The 20,469-nt window shown below is 43.2% G+C and overlaps 1 protein-coding gene across 2 annotated transcripts in view; it reads right to left on the reverse strand.

The window, feature by feature from the left end:
- abch1 (ATP-binding cassette, sub-family H, member 1) overlaps positions 1-20,469 on the reverse strand; it is an 85,630-nt gene that overhangs the window by 17,848 nt on the left and 47,313 nt on the right. For both annotated transcript variants that reach the window (XM_072267076.1, XM_072267075.1), the window contains exons 9-15: positions 13,127-13,223; positions 12,580-12,748; positions 10,042-10,142; positions 9,818-9,888; positions 8,858-8,907; positions 8,698-8,754; positions 7,360-7,430 (exon numbers count right to left, since the gene is read on the reverse strand). In XM_072267076.1, coding sequence (XP_072123177.1) covers positions 7,360-7,430; positions 8,698-8,754; positions 8,858-8,907; positions 9,818-9,888; positions 10,042-10,142; positions 12,580-12,748; positions 13,127-13,223 — 616 coding nt within the window. The remainder of the gene's footprint in view (positions 1-7,359; positions 7,431-8,697; positions 8,755-8,857; positions 8,908-9,817; positions 9,889-10,041; positions 10,143-12,579; positions 12,749-13,126; positions 13,224-20,469) is intronic.

The raw sequence follows: 20,469 nt of genomic DNA on the forward strand, positions 1-20,469 counted from the left end.
GGTTGAAAAGGTTGGTTTGTTTGGGGTGAGGGGTGAGAGGTGAGAGGCGAGGGACATGCCTGCGTTCAGCTTGCTGCTCCGAGAGGTCTATCATTTCTGCACTGAAGTGAAGCTGTGACCTGCAACTTAGAGGCTCCTGGACTGGCTGCAGCAATGAACTGGCTTCATGGCTGTGGACTCAATTTTGTGAACTTTACTTTATATTACTTGCATGATTTGTTCTCTTCCCCCCACCCCCCTCCACATTGGATGTTTGACAACCTCTCATTTTTAAATGGACTCTATTGGGTTTTTTTGTTTTATGGCTGCCTGTAAAAAAATGAATTTCAAGATTCTATTTCGTATACATACTTTGATAATAAATGTACTTTGAACTGTAACTCAAATGGATATTATGACCTAGCTTCTATTGTTCAAAAAATAATCTAACTATAACACTTCACTTTTTCCATACAAGCTTCCTAAAGTTCGGAAAAGACAAGTGATCAGCATTGTGACTATTATACCAACAGCATCTTCAATGTAGCATTCTCAATGCAGAAAAACTGTTCTAGTATTTCACAGGAGTGTTATGAAAGTCTGATCAAGTCACATGCTGAGACGGCTAAACAAAATCCCAAAAGAAGTGCCAAAAAACATTTTAAGGAGTGTCTTAAAGGAGAAGGAAATTGAGAAGTGAAGTATCAAGGAAAAATTCCAGGGCTTAGGCAGCTGGAAAGAATAATAAAAATCAGGTTTTGCAAGAAGTGAGAATCAGAGGAGTGAGGAGCTCAGGTTGGTAGAGAAGCACTGACATTGGGATGGGTGAGACGCAAGTCCATGTGAATACAATGCTTTTAAAATCACTGTTCTATTTTGTGAAGAAGGTAACTGTTCTGAGCTACCAACTGGCAGCAGCGGGATTCCTAATCATGATTGCCGCCAAACCTGATCCTATAACTGCAGTAGCTTTTCCCATAACAACGTCTTATTTCTATGCTAGCATGCATGCCTGTAAACTTTTGAAAGTTTATTTTAGTTTGGGTGCTTCCTATTTTTTTTTGTAATTTGCTGAGGCAGCAAGAACAGGGCAACGCACACAAAGTGCTGGAGGAACTCCACAGGCCAGGCAATATCTACGGAAAAAGAGTAAAAAGCATGAGCAGAGTTTTGGAACAATCAGAGTGGCTGGAGTGTTGACATGTGCTTTGTTTGTCTGCTGCCTCACAAAATAAAGAGGCATCCCGCTTTAGAAGTAGAAGAGTGAAAATGAATACCCATTTTATCTGAAAGCAACATACTGTACATGAGACTGAAGCAATAGTCAGTTGCAATTACCTGTATATCACTTCCATGAATTGTATGTTTAGTGTTTTTCCCTCCAATTAATTGAACTAGAATGCCAATATTTGATGAGCACCCTCAAAGCACTTTTCCTCCATAATGCTGCCAATCAAAAAATACTTTATTTTAAAAAGATGATGTCATGGTTGTGTAACTAGCAGAACTGCTATCTTATTTATTTTGATCTTCACCTCTGGTACTGTTGTTGTGGAGTTTGCATTTTTCTCTGTAACTGCATTTGCCTTGAGTAGAGAGTTTTTGACAAGAACATACTGCCCAGCCCATCAAAACTTGCCAAATTCCTATTCACGTAATGTGTTGAAATAGCTATCGAGTTTAGCTTTGAAAGTCTCTAAGGTACTACTCTCAAACACACAACTAGGTAGCTTGTTCCATGTGTCCACAACTTACTGTGTAAAGAAATGCTTCCTGATGTTCATCTGAAATCCTCCTTTAACCAGTCTCCACCTATGGCCCCGTGTCCTCACTGATGGATTAATTTTGAAGTAGCAGCTGGCATCCACCTTACTTACACCTGTAAGGATCTTGAACACTTCTGTTGTGTGTCCTTTCATTCTACATCTACTTAGGCTAAACATATCTAATTCTTTCAATCTTACTTCTTCGCTCATACCCTGCAGACCTGGAATGAGTCTTGTCGTCCTTCTCTGAACTCTCTCCAGTGCCTTCACTTCCCTCGCAAAACACGGAGAACAATATTGTACACAGTACTCAAGGTGTGGCCTCACAAGCACATTATACAGTTTAAGAGCATCATCTCTGGACTGGAGCTCCACTGAGCGCATTATACAGCCCAACAGTCTGTTAGACTCCCTAATCATTTCTGTGCATTGTCTACATATTGAATGATGAGTCTACCAGGGTGCCCAAATCCTTTTCATACAGTGCACTCTCTAACTCAAGACCCCCCACTTCCCCCCCCCATTGTATATTTATAGTGCCTTTAAAAAGTGTCCACTCCCTTGGAAGTTTTAATGTCTTATTGTTTTACAACATTGAATCACAATGGATTTAATTTGGCTTTTTTGACACTGATCAATGGGAAAAAACTTTTGTGTCAAAATGAAAACAAGTTTCTACAAATTGGTCTAAATTTATTATGATTATTGAACACAAAATAATTGATTGTATAATTACTCATGTCCTTCAAGTCAGTATTTAGTAGATGCACCTTGGGCAGCAATTATAGCCTTGAGTCTGAGTGGATAGGTCTCTGTCAGCTTTGCACATCTGGACACTACAATTTTCCCCCCATTTTTCTTTACAAAACTGCTCAAGCTCCGTCAGATTGCATGGGGATCATGAGTGAACAACCCATTTCAAGTCCAGCCACAAATTCTCAATCGACTTGAGGTTTGGACTTACTTGGCCAGTCTAGGAGATTACACCAAACAGAATTTAGTCTGATGGGCAAAAAGGTCAATTTTGGTTTCATCAAACCATAGAACTTTCTTTCAGCCAAGATTTCATGAGAGTTTATTCCCCCCCCCCCACAAAACAGTGGCTTTCTCTTTACTACTGTCCCATAGAGCTATGACTAGTGAAGCACCCAGGCAACAGTTGTATGCACAGTCTCTCCCATCTCAGCCACTGACGCTTGTAATTCCTCCAGAGTTGCTATAGGTCTTTTGGTGATCTCTCTCACTTGTCCCCTTCTTGAGCAGTCACTTAGTTTTTGAAGACAGCCTGCTCTAGGTAGGTTTACAGCTGTGCTATATTCTTTCCATTTCTTGATGATTGCCTTAACTGTACTCAAAGAGATATTCAGTAACTTGGAAATTTTCTTGTATCCATCTCCTGACTTGTGCTTTTCAATAACCTTTTCACAGAGTTGCTTGATGTGTTCTTTTGTCTTCAAGGCATAATTTTTGCCAGGATACTGACTCACCCACAGTTGGACCTTCCAGTTACAGGTGTATTTTTACTACAATCAATTAAAACACCTTGACTGCACACAGGTGATCTCCATTTAACTAATTATGTGACTTCTAAAACCATTGGTTGCACCAGTAATGATTTTGTTTGTCAAATTAAGGGCTGAATACTTATACAATCAATTATTTTGTGTATTATGTTTGTAATTAATTTACAAATCTTTGTAGAGATCTGTTTTCACTTTGATATGAAAGAGAATTTTTCTGTTGATCAATGTCAAAAAAGCCAAATTAAATCCATTATGATTCAATGTTGTAAAACAATAAAACATGAAAACTTCCAAAGGGGTGAATACTTTTTATAGGCACTGTGTATCTAATATTTCTACTTCCTACATGTAGTATTTTGCATTTACTTACAATAAATTTCATCTGCCCACATCTGTATTTTGTTTGGATCTAACTGTATTGATTCTGCTCCTTGAATATTATCAGCCCATCCCCCTAATTTTGTGTCACCTGCAGACTTTACTAGTTTATTTGTTATGTGCTTATCCAAATCACTAATGTAAATTAAAAACCGCAACAGCTCCAAAACTGATTCCCTTGGAACCTCACTTTTAACATCTTCTAGGTGTGAAAACTCCGTAACTCGTTGTTTTCTGTTCTTGAGTCAATTCTGCACCCATTTTCCTTACCCTGAATGCCTACCTCCTGTAATTTGATTATTAACCTCTTGTGGAGTAACTTGTCAAAAGCCTTCTGAAAGTCCAAATAAATGATATCAACCACTCTATAGTTCTCACAAATTTTAGTTGCCTCTTCCTAGAACTCCAACATATTAGTAAAACATGATTTCCCCTTTCTGAACCCATGCTGGCTTTCTGCTAACATGCCTGTTCTTCTCAGCTGCTTTTCCATCTCTTTTTTAATTAATGATTCCATTATGATACACGTTAAACTTACTGGTCTATAGTTACCAGGGTCCGTGCAGTCACCCTTCTTATATACTGGGACAATGTTAACCCATTTCCACTCCTTGGGGATTTCACCAGTCTTCAATGACTTTTGAAAACTACAGGTTAGGGGTTTGTATATATAATCACAGACCTCTTTAACTACCCTTGGGTATATGTTGTCTGGCCCTGGAGATTTATTAACTTTCAGCCTTTTCAGCTGAAGCAGGAACTCACTTTCTAAGATCTCTAAGTCACTTAAAACAACCTACACTTCCTGGCATATTGCTAACATCTTCACAGGTGAATATTTCAGCAAAATATGAGTTAAGAGTATTCACTGTGTCCTTCTCTGAATTTATCATCCCACTATTATTCCTAATTCACTTTAACTTCCTTCTTGACTTTTCTTGTATTACTAAAGCATTGAAAACAACTCTCGGGGTCAGTCTTAGCATTATCAGCAATATCCTTCTCAGCTTGCCTTATGACAATCCAAATTTCCTTCTTGACTATAGCTCTCATATTTTTGTATGCCCTACATTAATGATATTGCTATTTTTTCTGTACTCTTTATACAGTATAGCTGTCTTTTCTTCAATAATTTTTATGTATTTTTATTCATCTATGTAGTTGATCTGTTGTTTTTATTGCTTCTCCTGATCTTGGGTACGAACATTTTCTGCCTTGTATGTATTACCTCTTTAAATCGACACCATTGTTCCTCAATTGACTCAAGGTCAAGCAGTTCCTCCCATTTTACCTTCGGAATTCTTTGTCGGATCTGCACAAACTCTGCCTTTCTGAAACTCAATTTAATTAATGTCTTTGGTTTTTATCAATATAGTCTCCCAAAAAACTTCAAAAACTTCAATGTTATGATCGCCTGTTCCTAAAGATGCAACAACTTCCGTAATCAAAATTCTGTCCTGATTGTTACAGAATATCAAATCTAGACAGGCTTCCCCCCTTGTTGGTGCATTTACATACTGGGTTAAAAAACTATCATTTAATAACTCCTCCCTTACAACACATGCCCTTACACTTCCTCCCTTACCACCATTCAGGGCCCCAGACAGTCCTTCCAGGTGAGGCGACACTTAACCTGTGAATCAGCTGGGGTGATATACTGTAGCCGGTGCTCCCGATGTGGCCTTCTATATATTGGTGAAACCCGACGCTGACTGGGAGATTGTTTCACTGAACACCTACGCTCTGTCCACCAGAGAAAGCAGTATCTCCCAGTGGCCACACATTTTAATTCCACATCCCATTCCCATTCTGATATGTCTATCCACGGCATCCTCTACTGTAAAGATGAAACCACACTCAGGTTGGAGGAACAACACCTTATATTCCGTCTAGGTAGCCTCCAACCTGATGGCATGAGCATTGACTTCTCAAACTTCCGCTAATGCCCCACCTCCCCCTCTTACCCCATCCGTTATTTATTTATATACACACATTCTTTTTCTCTCTCTCCTTTTTCTTCCTCTGTCCCTCTCACTATACCCCTTGCCCATCCTCTGGGTTTCCACCCCCCCTTTTCTTTCTCCCTGGGCCTCCTGTCCCATGATCCTCTCATATCCCTTTTGCCAATCAACTATCCAGCTCTTGGCTCCATCCCTCCCCCTCCTGTCTTCTCCTATCATTTTGGATCTCCCCCTCCCCCTTTCAAATCCCTTACTCACTCTTCCTTCAGTTAGTCCTGACGAAGGGACTCGGCCCGAAACGTCGACTGTACCTCTTCCTAGAGATGCTGCCTGGCCTGCTGCGTTCACCAGCAACTTTGATGTGTGTGGACTTAATAACTCAGTGAATTCACTTTCTGTAATCCATTAATACCACTCAATATTTGGGAAATTTAAGTCTCCTAAAACTATAACATCACCCTCAGAACTTGCTTTTCTAATATTCTGATAGAGTTGTTTTTTTTTAAATCACTAGCAGCATTGGTGGGAGGGGGAGTGCGATAACTTACACCTAATAATTTTCCTTTATCCTTATAGCTTTCAATTCTCACCCAGATATCTTCACTAAGTCTCGATTCATCTCCGATCATAAGCAGCCTTATGTTTAAATTCTCTTTGATGTACAGGGTTACTCCTTCACCTTCAAGATCTTCCTATTTTTCCTCAGTAAAGTATATCCATTAATACTGTATTCATCACTATCCTTTGAGGTCAGCCAGGTTTCATTTATTGCTATTATATCATCCTTACATGCACTTGTATATAATTCCAGCTCTTTTTTTTTATTCTTAATACTTCTTGCATTTATACAGGCTTAGTCTATTACTGACCCATTTTTATATTTTTGAAGCTTATAATCAGTTCATGTCCTAACGTGTTATTCTCCACTTTGGTGTTTAAATAGTTGATCCTGGCCTGTTCTAAGTTCCCTGCCACCCCCTGCATTCCTTCATTCCCCAGTTTAAACAGTCCTCAACTAACTGAAGCATATTCCTGCCCAGCACATTAGTGCACCCCCGCCCGGTTCAAATCCAACCCATCACGGCTGTACAAGTTCCACCTGCCCCAAAAGGTGCCCCAATATCCCATTAATCTATGTTCCTCAAACCTACACCATGATTTGAGCCACCCATTAAATCTTCTAATCTCCTCCATCCTACTTGGACTGGCGTGTGGCACAGGCAGAGCTCCTGAGAAGGCCACCTGGTCAGTTCCGTCCCGAAGCTTCCCACCAAACTCTTTAAATTTGTCTTGCAGAACTGACAGCCTGCCCTCACCCATGTCATTTGTTCCGATGTGGATAGTTACTATTGGATCTAACCCAGCTCTGGCCAGAGGATTATCTGCTCATCCAGGGAGGTCTCCTGCTTGTGCTTCTGGTAGGCAACACACTGCGCGAGACTCCTTGTCAGTACACACCTGATAACTGAGTCCCCTACTATCCTGTTTTCTCCTACAATTGCTTGGTAGGTTAATTGGCTAATGCAAATTGTCCCTCATGTGTAGCTGAGTGGGGGAATTTGGGATCGGGGTGGGGGGGGGAAGAGTGCATTATTTTATAATCTCTAAGAACTTAATCTATATTCCTTTGCCAGATTACACCCAGTTTCTATTCAAATATTATTCAGTCTATGAAGTCATTCTTTTGCTATTTTGAGCAACATAATCATTTTTTCTGTAAAATGTATCAATAACTCTGATTTAAAAATTTACCTTAAGATTGCACCAGGAGCAATAAATGTTGTAAAATCTGAATGTTTATGCCCATATATTGGCTTTTCAATCTGCAATGAAACAAATAATTTTATCAAGCGATATGCATTGTCTATGGTTACATTCCCATGTTAAATTCTTGGCTGACACTTTTTTTTATTGGCCACAATATTTCATTTTCAACACAAACACTATTAGAGTCTCAGTTTTAAAATATTGGTAAGTGAATAGTTAAACTGGTTTTCATGTGAAGGTTACTCTTTTTGACATTTGAAAACAGTTAATGCTTATGACAGTAGAATTCCTAACAGGAAATGGAGTGATGTACGCTGTGTGATGCCAAGCTGTGACAAAAGAGAGTCTCAAGTCTAGATCAGGAGTAGTGTTACTTGAGGGTCTTAGTGTGGGGGTGGGGGGCAATTAAAATACACATGTTCATTTCAATATCACTGTGGTCTATAATTCTCTTTAATATTCATTGGCTCAAACTGGAAAATTATCAGGCGTAAAAATGAAGGATTTGGCTCAACTGTCGTGACTTATACTGCCGCCAACAATCACAATCCAGCCACAAACACAATTGACCTTGTGAATTAAATTAAATAGCTGAAATATTCAAAGATTGCAAATGGAAATTGTGTCCAACACCAAGACTGTCCTCTTCATGGCAGTGTTCAGCTCACCATAACATGGGAGAGAAAACAATAAAACACCTTAGGCACCAGTCACAATATTGTAAGGTCACTTGCATGATTGTTGGAGGATAAAATGATCTTCTCAAGACTACATTTGAAATTTCACGAAGAACAAAACTCTAGGTGAGGACCTGGACGTGTGGGGCTGCCAGCAGGTACAGGGGCAGTCAACATAGTGAGGGAGAAGGAGTGTATACTGATCGAGTGGCTACTTACTAACACAATTTGCAAGTGAGCAAATTTTAAGTAGAATTGGGGCTGGTATTTCTGAAGTTGGCAAATACTATTGATCATTAATTCAGCAGACCATTATACAGTGCATGTTTCCCTACTTTCAGTTTGATTTGAGATCAGATGGCATGAAAATAAAGAGATTTATTAAGATTAATTCAAAACACTCATTTTAACATTCTTACTCCTACTGAGAATGTTAAATGAGTGATATGGTGATTCCTTATGTATTAAAGGTCAGGTAAACCCCTTTAGAAATTAAGAAAAGACTAAATTATCAGCATGTAGGATGAAATAACTTAAAAAGTTTGGGACATAAATAGGTCATCCTTATTTATAGACTATGCCTGGGACATGTTCACTTTTAGCTGATCCAAATGAAGCAAACAGTTAGAAAGGTTGTTGTGTTTACCTTTATGGGAGAAGCAGCTACATTTGAGAAATTGTACAGGCTGTCCTTAACAAAACCCTATAATAAAACATTCAGAAGTGGAATTTACATTTGGAAAAATGTAGTCAGACTAAATGATGAGAAGTCAAATAAATTGAACAAATGCTTCTTCAAAAGATACCTCATAAGCTTCCCGTAGCTTTTGTTCAATGGTGAGTGCGATTTGTTCATCTGAAAGTAAATGAACATATAAGGCAAACAACCTGCCTCCCTACCCCCACCAGACAACAATGATGCCTGACATGCAGCGACCCCGGAAAATGTGGATCAATGTCCGTATCACAGGAGGGACCTCAATGCAAAGGCAGACCTCAATGACAAAATTCATCTTTGCCTCCAATGTATCAGCACAGACTCTAGCTAACTGAGGAAAAGGGTGCTTGAAGACCAGGAACCCAAATCTGGTATCAAGCTTCCAATGAATCTACTGAGCAGGATTAAACCCTGCCTTCCCATATACTTCAGAATCATGGACAATTAAAGCACCAAAGAAGTGCCATCAATGCTATATCCATAAAATCCTCTAAGTTCATTGGCAGAATTTTGGACTAGGAGAAGTTGTTGATTGTAGTTTACTAATTCTGACTGTGATTTGAAGGAGTTTGAGAGCTAGTGCTAATGATATCTATCCATGCTTTAAGGTAACTGCGTGAGTTATCCATATCGAAGAATACAAAAGGGTAGGGACCATTGCTCTGTCATATTTGAGAGTATAATCTTCAAACTCAATTTTTCATAGCTAGCCAGACCAGTGCTGATGCACTGAAGGTGATGAAGAATTCCATCGTTGCCTTTGTTAAGAGGTGGTTTCTGAGAGAAGGATAATTGTCCAAATCACCAACAAAGGCCTCACTGAGGCAATTAATCCAAAAATAATTGACTTGATAATGATAACAGAATTTCTGATTGTGAAAGCATATATAAAGAATTTGATAGCTTATTAAAAAAACTAAGTTTGCACGAAGATTCTGTATAAACCAAGCCTAGGAAGGAAAGGAGGAATAATAAGTGTTTGTGTGTCTGGCAATCATAACATCCATCTTCACCACTGTGTACAGAGAAACAACTTTAACAGACTTACTTGTCATATCCAGCCAGACATGAATCGAACCCCCATCAACTGTGCTGTTGTCAATCATCTTTTGAGTTGCCCTAAGAGGAAACCAGACACACACACGTATTCACACATCATGTCATTGAGAGAGAGCAGTTAGTTTGAGTTACTTCCAGTTGCTTCTTACATGATGAGTACATTGCTCCGATAAGAATCTCAATATAAATATACCTTCAGAACTTGTCATTTACCTTAAAAGAATATCTTGTGTGTAATTTGCTCCAAAGCCAATTGCACCCCAGTATTTCCCATCTTTTATGCCCTTATTAGCATCGGACTGGTTTAGATGAACCTGCAAGATATAATAGATAGATAGATCCTTTATTGGTCCCAAAGGAAATTACAGTGCCACAGTAGCATTACAAGTTCACAGGTGTACAATTAAACAAATATTAGAAGAGAAGTAAGAAAGTATTAAAAAAAGTTACCTCAAACAGTCTACCAGGAGGGGGTCACCACTTCCCTGTCTATAGGTTGACTCATTATAGAGCCTAATGGCCGAGGTAAGAATGACCTCATATAGCAGTCTTTGGAGCAGCACAGTTGTCTTAGTCTATTACTAACAGTGCTCCTCTGTTCATCCAAGGTGGCTTGCAGAGGATGAGAAATATTGTCCAGAATTGCCAAGATTTTCTGTAGGGTCCTTTGTTCTACCTCAGTCTCCAGTGTGTCCAGTTTATATCCTATAACAGGGCCAGCCTTTCTAATCAGTTTATTGAGCCTGTTGGCATCACCTGTGTTGATGCTATTGCCCCAGCACACCACCACATAGAAGATTGTATTGGCGATAACAGACTAGTAGAACATGTGAAGGAGAGGCCTGCATACTCCAAAGGACCTCAGTCTCCTCAGGAAGTAGAGGCAACTCTGGCCCTTCTTGTACACACCCTCTGTGTTGGTGCTCCACTCAAATCTGTCATCCAGGTGCACCCCCAGGTACTTGTAGATCCTCACCACACCAAAATCCTCTCCATCAATAGTTACAGGGAGCAGTGCAAGCTTACTCTTCCTAAAGCCTGTTACCATCTCCTTTATCTTATTGATGTTGAGCTGCAGATGATTCAGCTTGCACCATTTGACAAAGTCCTCCACCAGGGCCCTGTAAGCAATGGGTTAATGCACGAGAAGCTATGGGATGAGCAATTGAGGTTCTAATTATAGATCAAAGAATACTTGGATGTTGAATCAGAAATAAACCTTGGCTTTTTAGATCAAATTAGTTGCTGCAAGTGTATCGTTGTCTCCTCAGGCAGTTGCAGATTTACACAATATATCAAAATTTACACAACACTTCAGAAAATATTTCTCTGCATTTTTTACTCAGCTCAATACAGATATCATAGATTGTGGCACACCAGATTCTCAGTATTGATGGTTCTTCTATCATATAAATTTATCTGGAATTTCTAAACACACAAATACTGAAGGACATTACAATTTTCCTTTGACTGTCTGGCATTTGCCTCTGTGACTTACCTTTCTTCACCATTCTGCACTCCTAACAAAAATATGTCAAATCCCCTGAGCCTCCAGAGCCAGCCAGTAATTTGAAACCTGCTGTATTACTGACCTTAGAAACTGTTGCAGAGTGAGACCCACAGGGAAAGCTGTACCTTCAACCAAAGCAAAGACCCAACTTCACCATTCTCTGCTGAGAACAGGAGATTCAGATCAGCAAATCACCTGGGAGTTTTTTTTACTTCTTTTTTTCAAAGACTCTCAAATATTTTTCCTCATAGGGCAGTCCCATCACTCATGGATCGGTTGCTAGGAGACCCATCTCAAAAAGCGATGGTGAAATGAAGTGGGCTTCATTTTCCTGTCACCACCTGTATCATCCAGACAAAGCCCCCATAGTAGCCATGCTTACTGGTTATGGTGTGTAGTTACGTCAGTAATTCATGAGGTCACAGAACATATCGGTACCATCAAATACACATCTCAGCCACGCCAGATATCTGCAGAACGTAGAACAGCACAGAACTGGGTCCATCAGCCGCACTGACCATGATATCAATTTAAACTGCTCATTGTCCATATCCCTCTGTTCCCTGCCTTTTCCTGTGCCTGTCTAAATGTAACTGTTTCTACCAATTCCCCTGGCAGTGTGTTCCAGGAACTTACCATTCTGTTAGGGAAAAAAACACCTGCCTTGCAAATCTCCTTTAAACTGTCCTCCTCGCAACTTAAATCTAATCCCTCTAGTATTCCACTCTGGGGAGAAAGAGTCTGACTGTCTACCTATGCCCCTCATGATTGGAATTTCCTGATGCTAGAGTCAAAACAAACACCCATGTTTGAATCTCAAGTGTCTAATATCGTTATAACTAGAAATTACTCATGTATCCAGGGTTCAGCTTGGTAGATATTTCTCCCGAGACCCATAAAAACTATTCATTGATGTCATTAGATTTTCCATATTAGTTCACTTAACAAAGGTACCTTTAGAAATAGTAAAAACACATCTACAGAAGCCATTAATGTAATATGGATACTGAAAATACAATACAAAAATCAGCAGTCTTCTGTACTTAGCGGATAATCAGAGTGTAAACTCAATTCCATAGGGCACGACAGAGGCAAATAATACAGATGCATTAATAAGCAAATTAAATATGCTCACAAAGGAGAAGGGATGAAAGAGAATTGTAAGAAGCTTTAGAGCATAAATGCCAAGAAGCACCAAATGTACTGTTCTGTACAATTGACTCATGTGATATATAAATAACCTGGATAATGGTGTTGTTATCGAGGTGCCACAGAACGATCTGACTCATGGCAGGTTTTCCCGTGTCATTGTTCACCACAGCCACATGCAGGTCCTTAGGACTGCCTCCAATGCAAAGACATATCAGTGATATCTGAATAACTGGCAGGAAGAACTGGAAGCCAAGAAATCTATGGGACACAGAAGATGATACTCAAACACAAAATTGAAATAAACCATCCATTCAGAATATATTCTTAAAATTTTAACCTTTGCTGATGCTTGGCATACAGAAAGAAGCCTGTCATAATTTTTAATAATGCACACATTATGTGCAGGTTTTTGATGAAGTAACATTACAAGACCATCTCCAACCTGCTTTTTGTTTTTCACACAATTGCATCTTAAATGTGGCCACAATGATCTATAGCTCCCCTCTCCTCATTAAATGAGCTACCGTAGAGTGTGTCTCAAATAATCTTTGTGTTGTAGGTACTTAGACAAGATGATGCATGCATTATTAACTGCCTGATGGGTAAATCATCTGGTTGTAAAACGGAGTCACGTACCCAGGCATTCTTCTGATCCGAATGAAAGTTTTAATCACCAAAGCTGCAATATTTCTCCATTTAGGGATCATGCTTTTCATCCACATATTCCAGCCCACTATAACAAAAAAAGATAAGAATCAATCAGGTTCCAAAGTTCATGTGAAAATATCCTGAGCTGATAGAAAGGAGGCATTCCATTCTGGACCATCTACTGAAATTCTGGACTACTTACAGCAATTTGAGATGGAGAAGCATAAGTCACATGTATCAGTATCCCAGTGGAATAAAGGGAATTACAGAGGCATGAGGAGGGAGCTTGTCCAGGTAGATTGGAGGGGTATACTGGTGGGGATGACGGCAGAGCCAAGGTGGCTGAAGTTTCTGGGAATAGTTCATAAGGTGCAGGATAGATCTGTCCCACAGAGGAAGAAGTTCTCAAATGGCTGGGGTAGGCATCGGCGGCTGACGAGGGAAGTTGACTACATAAAAGCCAAAGAAAGGGCATATAAGGTAGCAAAAGTGAGTGGGAAGTTGGATGATTGGAAAGTTTTTAAAATCCAAAAAAAGGCAACTAAAAAGGCTATAAGAAGGGAAAAGATGTAACATGAGGGCAAACTTGCCAATAGTATAAAGCAGGATACTAGAAGTTTTTTCAGTTATATAAGGAGTAAAAAGGAGTTGAGAGTTGATATTGTGAACCACTGGAAAATGAGGCTGGTGAGGTAGTAGAAGGTGGACAAAGAAATGGCAGATGAATTTAATAAGTACTTTGCTTCAGTCTTCACTGTGGAAGACACTGGCAGTGTGCCAGAGGTTGTTGAGTGTCAGGGAACAGGAGTGAGTACCATTGCTATAACAAAGGAAAACGTGCTAGGCAAATTGAAAGGTCTTAAGGTGGATAAGTCACCAGGACCAGGTGGACTACATCCCATTGTCCTGAAAGAGGTTGCTGAAGAGATAACGGTCATGATCTTTCAAGGATCACTTGAATCTGGCATGGTCCCAGACGACTGGAAGATTGCAAATGTCACTCCACTCTAAGAAGGGAGGAAGCCAAAAGAGAGGAAATTTTAGACCAGTTAGCTTAACCTCAGTGGTTGGGAAAGTGTTGGAGTCCATTAGTAAGGACAAGATTTCAGGTATGTGGAGACTGATGATAAAACATGTCAAAGTCAGCATGGTTGCTGTAAAGGGAAATCTTGCCTGACAAACCTGTTAGAATTCTTGGAGGACGTAACAAGCAGGGTGGACAAAGGAGAGGCAGTGGATGCCATTTGATAAGGTGCCTCACATGAGGCTACCTAACAAGATAAAATCCTATGGTGTTACAGGAAATATGCTGGCATGGATAGAGGAACGGCTGACAGGCAGGAGGCAATGAGTGGGAATAAAGGGGCCCTTTCTGGCTGGCTGCCTGTGACTAGTGGTGATCCTCAGGGTTCAGTATTGGGACAACTACTTTTCACATTGTTTGTCTGTGATTTGGATAATGGAATTGATGGCTTTGTGGCAAAGTTTGCGGATGATACGAAGATAGGTGGAGGGGTAGGTAGTGCTGAGGAAGCAATGCGATTGCAGCAGGACAAATTGGAAGAATGGGCAAAAAAAGTGGCAGTGTTGGAGAATGTATGATAATGCATTTTGGTACAAGGAACAATAGTGCACACTATTTTCTAAATGGGGAAGAAAATTCAAAAATCAGAGGTGCAAAGGGACCTAGGAGTCCTCGTGCAAGACTTCCAGATGCTTAATTTACTCATTGAGTCTGTGGTGAAGAAGGTAAATGCCATGTTAAGGGGAATAGAATATAAAAGTAAGGGGACAATGCTGAGCCTTTATAAGACACTAGTCAGGCCGCACTTGGAGTATTGTCAACAGTTTTGGGCCCCATATCTCAAAAAGGGGAGAGTCATTGGAGAGAGTCCAGAAGAGGTTCACGAGGATGATTCCAAGAATGAAGGGGTTAACATATGAGGAGCGTTTGGCAGGTTTGGGCCTGTACTCTCTGGAATTTAGAAGCATGCGTGGGGATTTCATTGAAACCTACTGAATGTTGAAAGGACTAGATAAAGTGGATGTGGAGAGGATGTTTCCTCTGGTGGGGGTATCCAGAACATGAGGGCCAAGACTCAAAACTGAGGGGCAGCCTCTCAGAACAGAAGTAAGGAGAAATTTTTTTCAGCCAAAGAGCGGTAAATCTGAGGAATGCTCTGCCACAGACTGTGGTGGAGGCCAAATCTGTGGGTATATTTAAAGCAGAAGTAGATAGATTCCTGGTTGGTCGGGGCATCAAAGGGTATGGTGAGAAGGCAGGTGTATGGGATTGAATGGGATCCAGGATCATCCATGATGAACAGGCGGATCAGAATCTATGGGCTGAATAGCCGAATTCTGCTCCTATGTCTCAAGGTCTTATGATTGTTTTGTCTTACAGTTAAGGACTTGCACAACAGTGAATCAAATACATTAAAGCAATTTGTCACTGCAACTTGTGATACAGAGCATGAACACCCCTGATTGTTGTTTGTAACTAGGAATTATATCTTTGCCAGCAATAATGTGGAACATGCTGCAGGAAGTTTCAGGTTCACACTTTGGTTGGCACTGGTATTGCCATAAGGGAAAATAAAATTGAATTTCCAGTCCTTTTTAAGGACTTGCATACAGAGGTTGGACAAGAACCAGTTAACATGGCAGAATGGAGTCATGTTCCACTCATGTTTAAGAGAACACAAGGGGCTGCTTTTACTTCCTGCTTGATTTGAAAAATGTTTATACACTCCAGACTGCCATATCATATTATCCAGACAGGAATCTATTTTATTTCCTATCAGGCCTATCAACTAAAATCCACATGCAGTTTTGTCCATTCCATGCTAAAAAGCAATTAAATGTTGAAATCCAAGAAGAATTTTTGCTTCCTATTGTTGTCCAGAGGTAATCATGAAAACTTAATTCCAGGATCATTCCCAAATGACTATTACATGTGGGGCTTGGTCTCACTATTTGAAAATAAACAAGTCCCTTTGTTCAATCACTATTTAATACCATACAGTTCACGACATTAATATGGTAGAATTTTAAACATATTTGTGCAGTTTTCATGCACTGCCAATAAACTCAAGCTTTCATAAATAACGGCTGCAATAATGGAAATCTAAGTTGAGGGCATGTGGTAAACCATGTATATATGTTGTAACTCGGTTACCTGTCTGGACACACCCCTCTGCTGACTGCCCCTGTGGCTCCTCCCACAGAGTCCTGTATAAAGGTGTTCATCTTGCCCCTCCCCCTCAGTCCGGGAGCAGACAGTCACCGTGGAGGTCGTATTGTACAGCGAATAAAAGCCTTTCAGTATTTTACCAAACCTCAGTCTTTTGGAGTAATTGAAGGTGCTTCAATTTTATTTGCTGTACATTTTAAAACATGGAACAGGCCCTGAGACCAGAAAAATTGGACCTCGATCCGCAAATGCCTGACACTGGAAATGCTTTCGAACTCTGGCTGGCCTGCTTTGAAGCGTATCTAGAGGAGATTAAAGCAACCGACCCTGTAGTGAAGCGCAGAGTTCTACTCTCCAGAGTCAGTCCACGGGTTTATTCGCTGATCAGAGACCAGCCGAACTACGACGGCGCGATGAACGCACTCAAAAGACAATACCTGCGGCCGATAAACAGCGTCAATGCTCGGCATCGCTTAGCGACACGGCAACAACGGTCCGGGGAATCGAGTGCTGAGTTTGTCCGGGCCCTACAGACACTTGTGCAGGCCTGCAATTGCCAGGACAGCGGTGCAGCATGCAGAACTCCTAGTGAGAGACGCCTTTGTTACGGGAACCAGGTCAGTGTACGTGCGCCAGCGGCTGCTGGAAAAAGCCGATCTTACCCTAAATTCGGCGATTGAGCTGGCTGATACGTTGGAGGCCGCTCTGCATAACTCCGAGGCTCTCCAGGTACGCGATCCCCCGATGGCCTTGTGGGTGCCGCAGACCCCGCAACCCGCTGGCGAATCGACCTCGGCTGCCGCCAGTCGTGAGTCCACGAAGTGCTACTTCTGCGGACTGGAGAAGCACCCCCGGAAACGCTGCGCGGCCCGACAAGCTACCTGCTCCAGCTGCGGAAAGAAGGGCCACTTCGCCAAGGTCTGTAAGTCAAAACCGCGAGTGGGATCGAGCAGCGCCGCGTGCGAGACATGGGGGTCGCCATCTTCCCTGCACACTGCCACCACGTGCGAGACATGGGGGCCGCCATCTTCCCTGCACGCTGCCACCACGTGCGAGACATGGGGGTCGCCATCTTCCCTGCACGCTGCCACAACGTGCGAGACATGGGGGCGGCCATCTTGGTCGGCGCCACCTCCCACCGCCTACGACCAACGGGTGCTCACGGGCCACCCCACCACACCGGACCAAGACAGCGACCCCACCCTGGCTTCCGTGACCCTCGACCAAAGCGCTCCCCACCAGCTTGCAAGGTCAATGATGGACATCCTGGTGGAGGGGCACAGGACAAGCTGCCTGTTTGACACAGGCAGCACGGAGAGTTTTATCCACCCGGCCACGGTGCAGCATTGTGGACTCATGATACGGCCGGTAAGTCAGAGGGTCACCATGGCCTCCGGGTCGCACACAACAGACATCCGGGGGGGTTGTGTAGCGATGCTAGTGGTGCAGGGCACAGAATATCGGGACTTTACGTTACTGGTCTTGCCTCAACTGTGTGCCCCTGTGCTGTTGGGGTTGGACTTCCAGAGCCACCTGAAAAGCGTGACAATGAAGTATGATGGGCCCCTCCTGCCAATTACTGTCATAAATCCCATTTTGTAGAGATATGTCACATACCCCGCTACTGACCACACACACACACCGACCCGCACATCCCACCCAACATCATGCCAACTGCCACACTACCGACACCACTTGCGGCCTGTCCACCCTCAGCATCCCTCCCCCACCGCTGTTCGCCAACCTGACCCCCGACTGTAAACCTGTGGCAACTAAAAGCAGGAGGTACAGCGCGAGGGACAGAGCTTTCATTAAGTCGGAGGTGCAGCGGCTGCTCAGGGAGGGGGTCATTGAGGCAAGCACAAGTCCTTGGAGGGCGCAGGTGGTCATTGTTCGGAACGGGGAGAAGAATAGGATGGTCGCGGACTATAGCCAGACCATCAATAGGTTCACGCAGCTCGACGCGTACCCTCTACCCCGCATCGCGGATATGGTCAATCAGATAGCACAGTACAAGGTGTACTCGACCATAGACCTAAAATCCGCTTACCATCAGCTCCCCATCCGCCGGGAGGACCGCCCTTACACTGCCTTCGAGGCGGACGGCAGGCTTTATCAATTCCTGCGCGTCCCCTTTGGTGTCACGAATGGTGTATCTGTCTTCCAGAGGGCAATGGACCGGATGGTGGACCAGTGCCAACTGAAGACCACGTTCCCATATCTGGATAACATCACCATCTGCGGTCACGACCAGCAGGATCATGACAACAACCTCCAAAAATTCCTCCAAGCGGCCAAATCTTTCAACCTCACCTATAACAAGGACAAGTGTGTACTTGGGACCACCCGACTTGCTATCCTTGGGTGTGTCGTGGAGAATGGAGTCATTGGCCCTGATCCCGACCGTATGCGCCCCTTGTTGGAACTCCCTCTTCCCAATACCCTCAGAGCCCTCAAAAGGTGCCTGGGCTTCTTTTCATATTACGCCCAATGGGTCTCTAACTATGCAGACAAGGCCCGCCCCCTGGTCAAGTCCACCACATTTCCCCTCTCTGCTGAGGCCCACGCGGCCTTCAGCCGCATAAAAGGGGACATTGCCAAAGCAGCAATGCATGCGGTGGATGAGGCCATTCCCTTCCAAGTAGAGAGTGACGCCTCCGACTTTGCGCTGGCTGCTACCCTCAACCAGGCAGGAAGACCAGTGGCGTTCTTCTCCCATACCCTTCAAGGCCCTGAAATTCGGCACTCTGTGGTAGAGAAAGAGGCCCAGGCCATAGTGGAAGCTATAAGGCACTGGAGGCACTATCTTGCCGGCAAAAGGTTCACCCTGCTAACTGACCAGCGCTCAGTCGCATTCATGTTTAATAATCAGCAGTGGAGCAAAATCAAAAATGATAAAATTCTGAGGTGGAGAATCGAACTCTCCACCTACAACTATAACATCATGTACAGGCCTGGGAAGCTCAACGAGCCCTCCGATGCCCTATCCCAGGGAACATGCGCCAGCGCGCAGATCGACCGGCTATATGCCCTACATGCAGGTCTTTACCACCTGGGGGTCACCCAGCTTTTCCACTTCGTGAAAGCCCGGAACCTGCCTTACTCCCTTGAGGAGATCAGGATGATGACCAGGGACTGCCAAGTCTGCGTAGAGTGCAAACCGCACTTCTACCGACCCAAAAAGGCACCACTCATCAAGGCCACCCGCCCCTTTGAGCGACTGAGTGTTGACTTTAAGGGCCCCCTTCCCTCCACCGACCGCAATGTGTACTTTCTTAACGCAATTGACAAGTACTCGCGGTTCCCCTTCGCCATCCCCTGCCCCGACACCACTACCACGTCAGTTATAAAAGCCCTGCGCAAGCTCTTCACTCTGTTCAGATACCCATGCTATATCCACAGTGACAGAGGGTCCTCGTTTATGAGTGACGAGCTGCGCCAATATCTACTGGCTAGGGGAATTGCAACCAGTAGGACCACGAGCTATAATCGTCGGGGCAATGGACAGGTAGAGAAGGAGAATGGCACAGTGTGGAAAGCCACACTCTTAGCCCTCAGGTCAAAGGGACTGCCGGTCTCCCGCTGGCAGGAGGTCCTTCCCGAGGCACTCCACTCCATCCGCTCCTTGTTATGTACATCCACCAATGCCACCCCTCATGAGCGGCTCTTTTCATTTCCCAGAAAGTCGACCACTGGAACCACCCTACCAACTTGGCTGACGTCCCCGGGGCCAGTGCTGCTCCGGAAACATGTGAGGAGCAATAAATACTCCCCGATAGTCGAGAGGGTTCACTTACTTCATGCGAACCCCCAGTATGCCTACGTGGTTTTACCTGATGGGCGGGAGGACACAGTGTCCATCCACGACCTGGCGCCCACAGGAGCTCCGGGCCCCTACCCTGAACACTCCGTGGTGACTATTGACCCCGTACCCACCAATGTATGTACCTACGAGACCCGTGCACCCCAAACCCTATACAGACACCACATGACACTTCCATACCGGGCGTGATGCACACGCACGAGGGATTACCGACGCCTGATGTGCTGGCACCTGAAGTCAGGCTGGAGCCAGCACAACCACCATCGCCGGTGCTACGTAGGTCACAGCGACGGACTCGACCGCCTGATAGACTTA

The sequence above is a fragment of the Mobula birostris genome, chromosome 8 (assembly GCF_030028105.1).
Source record: "Mobula birostris isolate sMobBir1 chromosome 8, sMobBir1.hap1, whole genome shotgun sequence".
NCBI lineage: Eukaryota > Metazoa > Chordata > Chondrichthyes > Myliobatiformes > Myliobatidae > Mobula > Mobula birostris.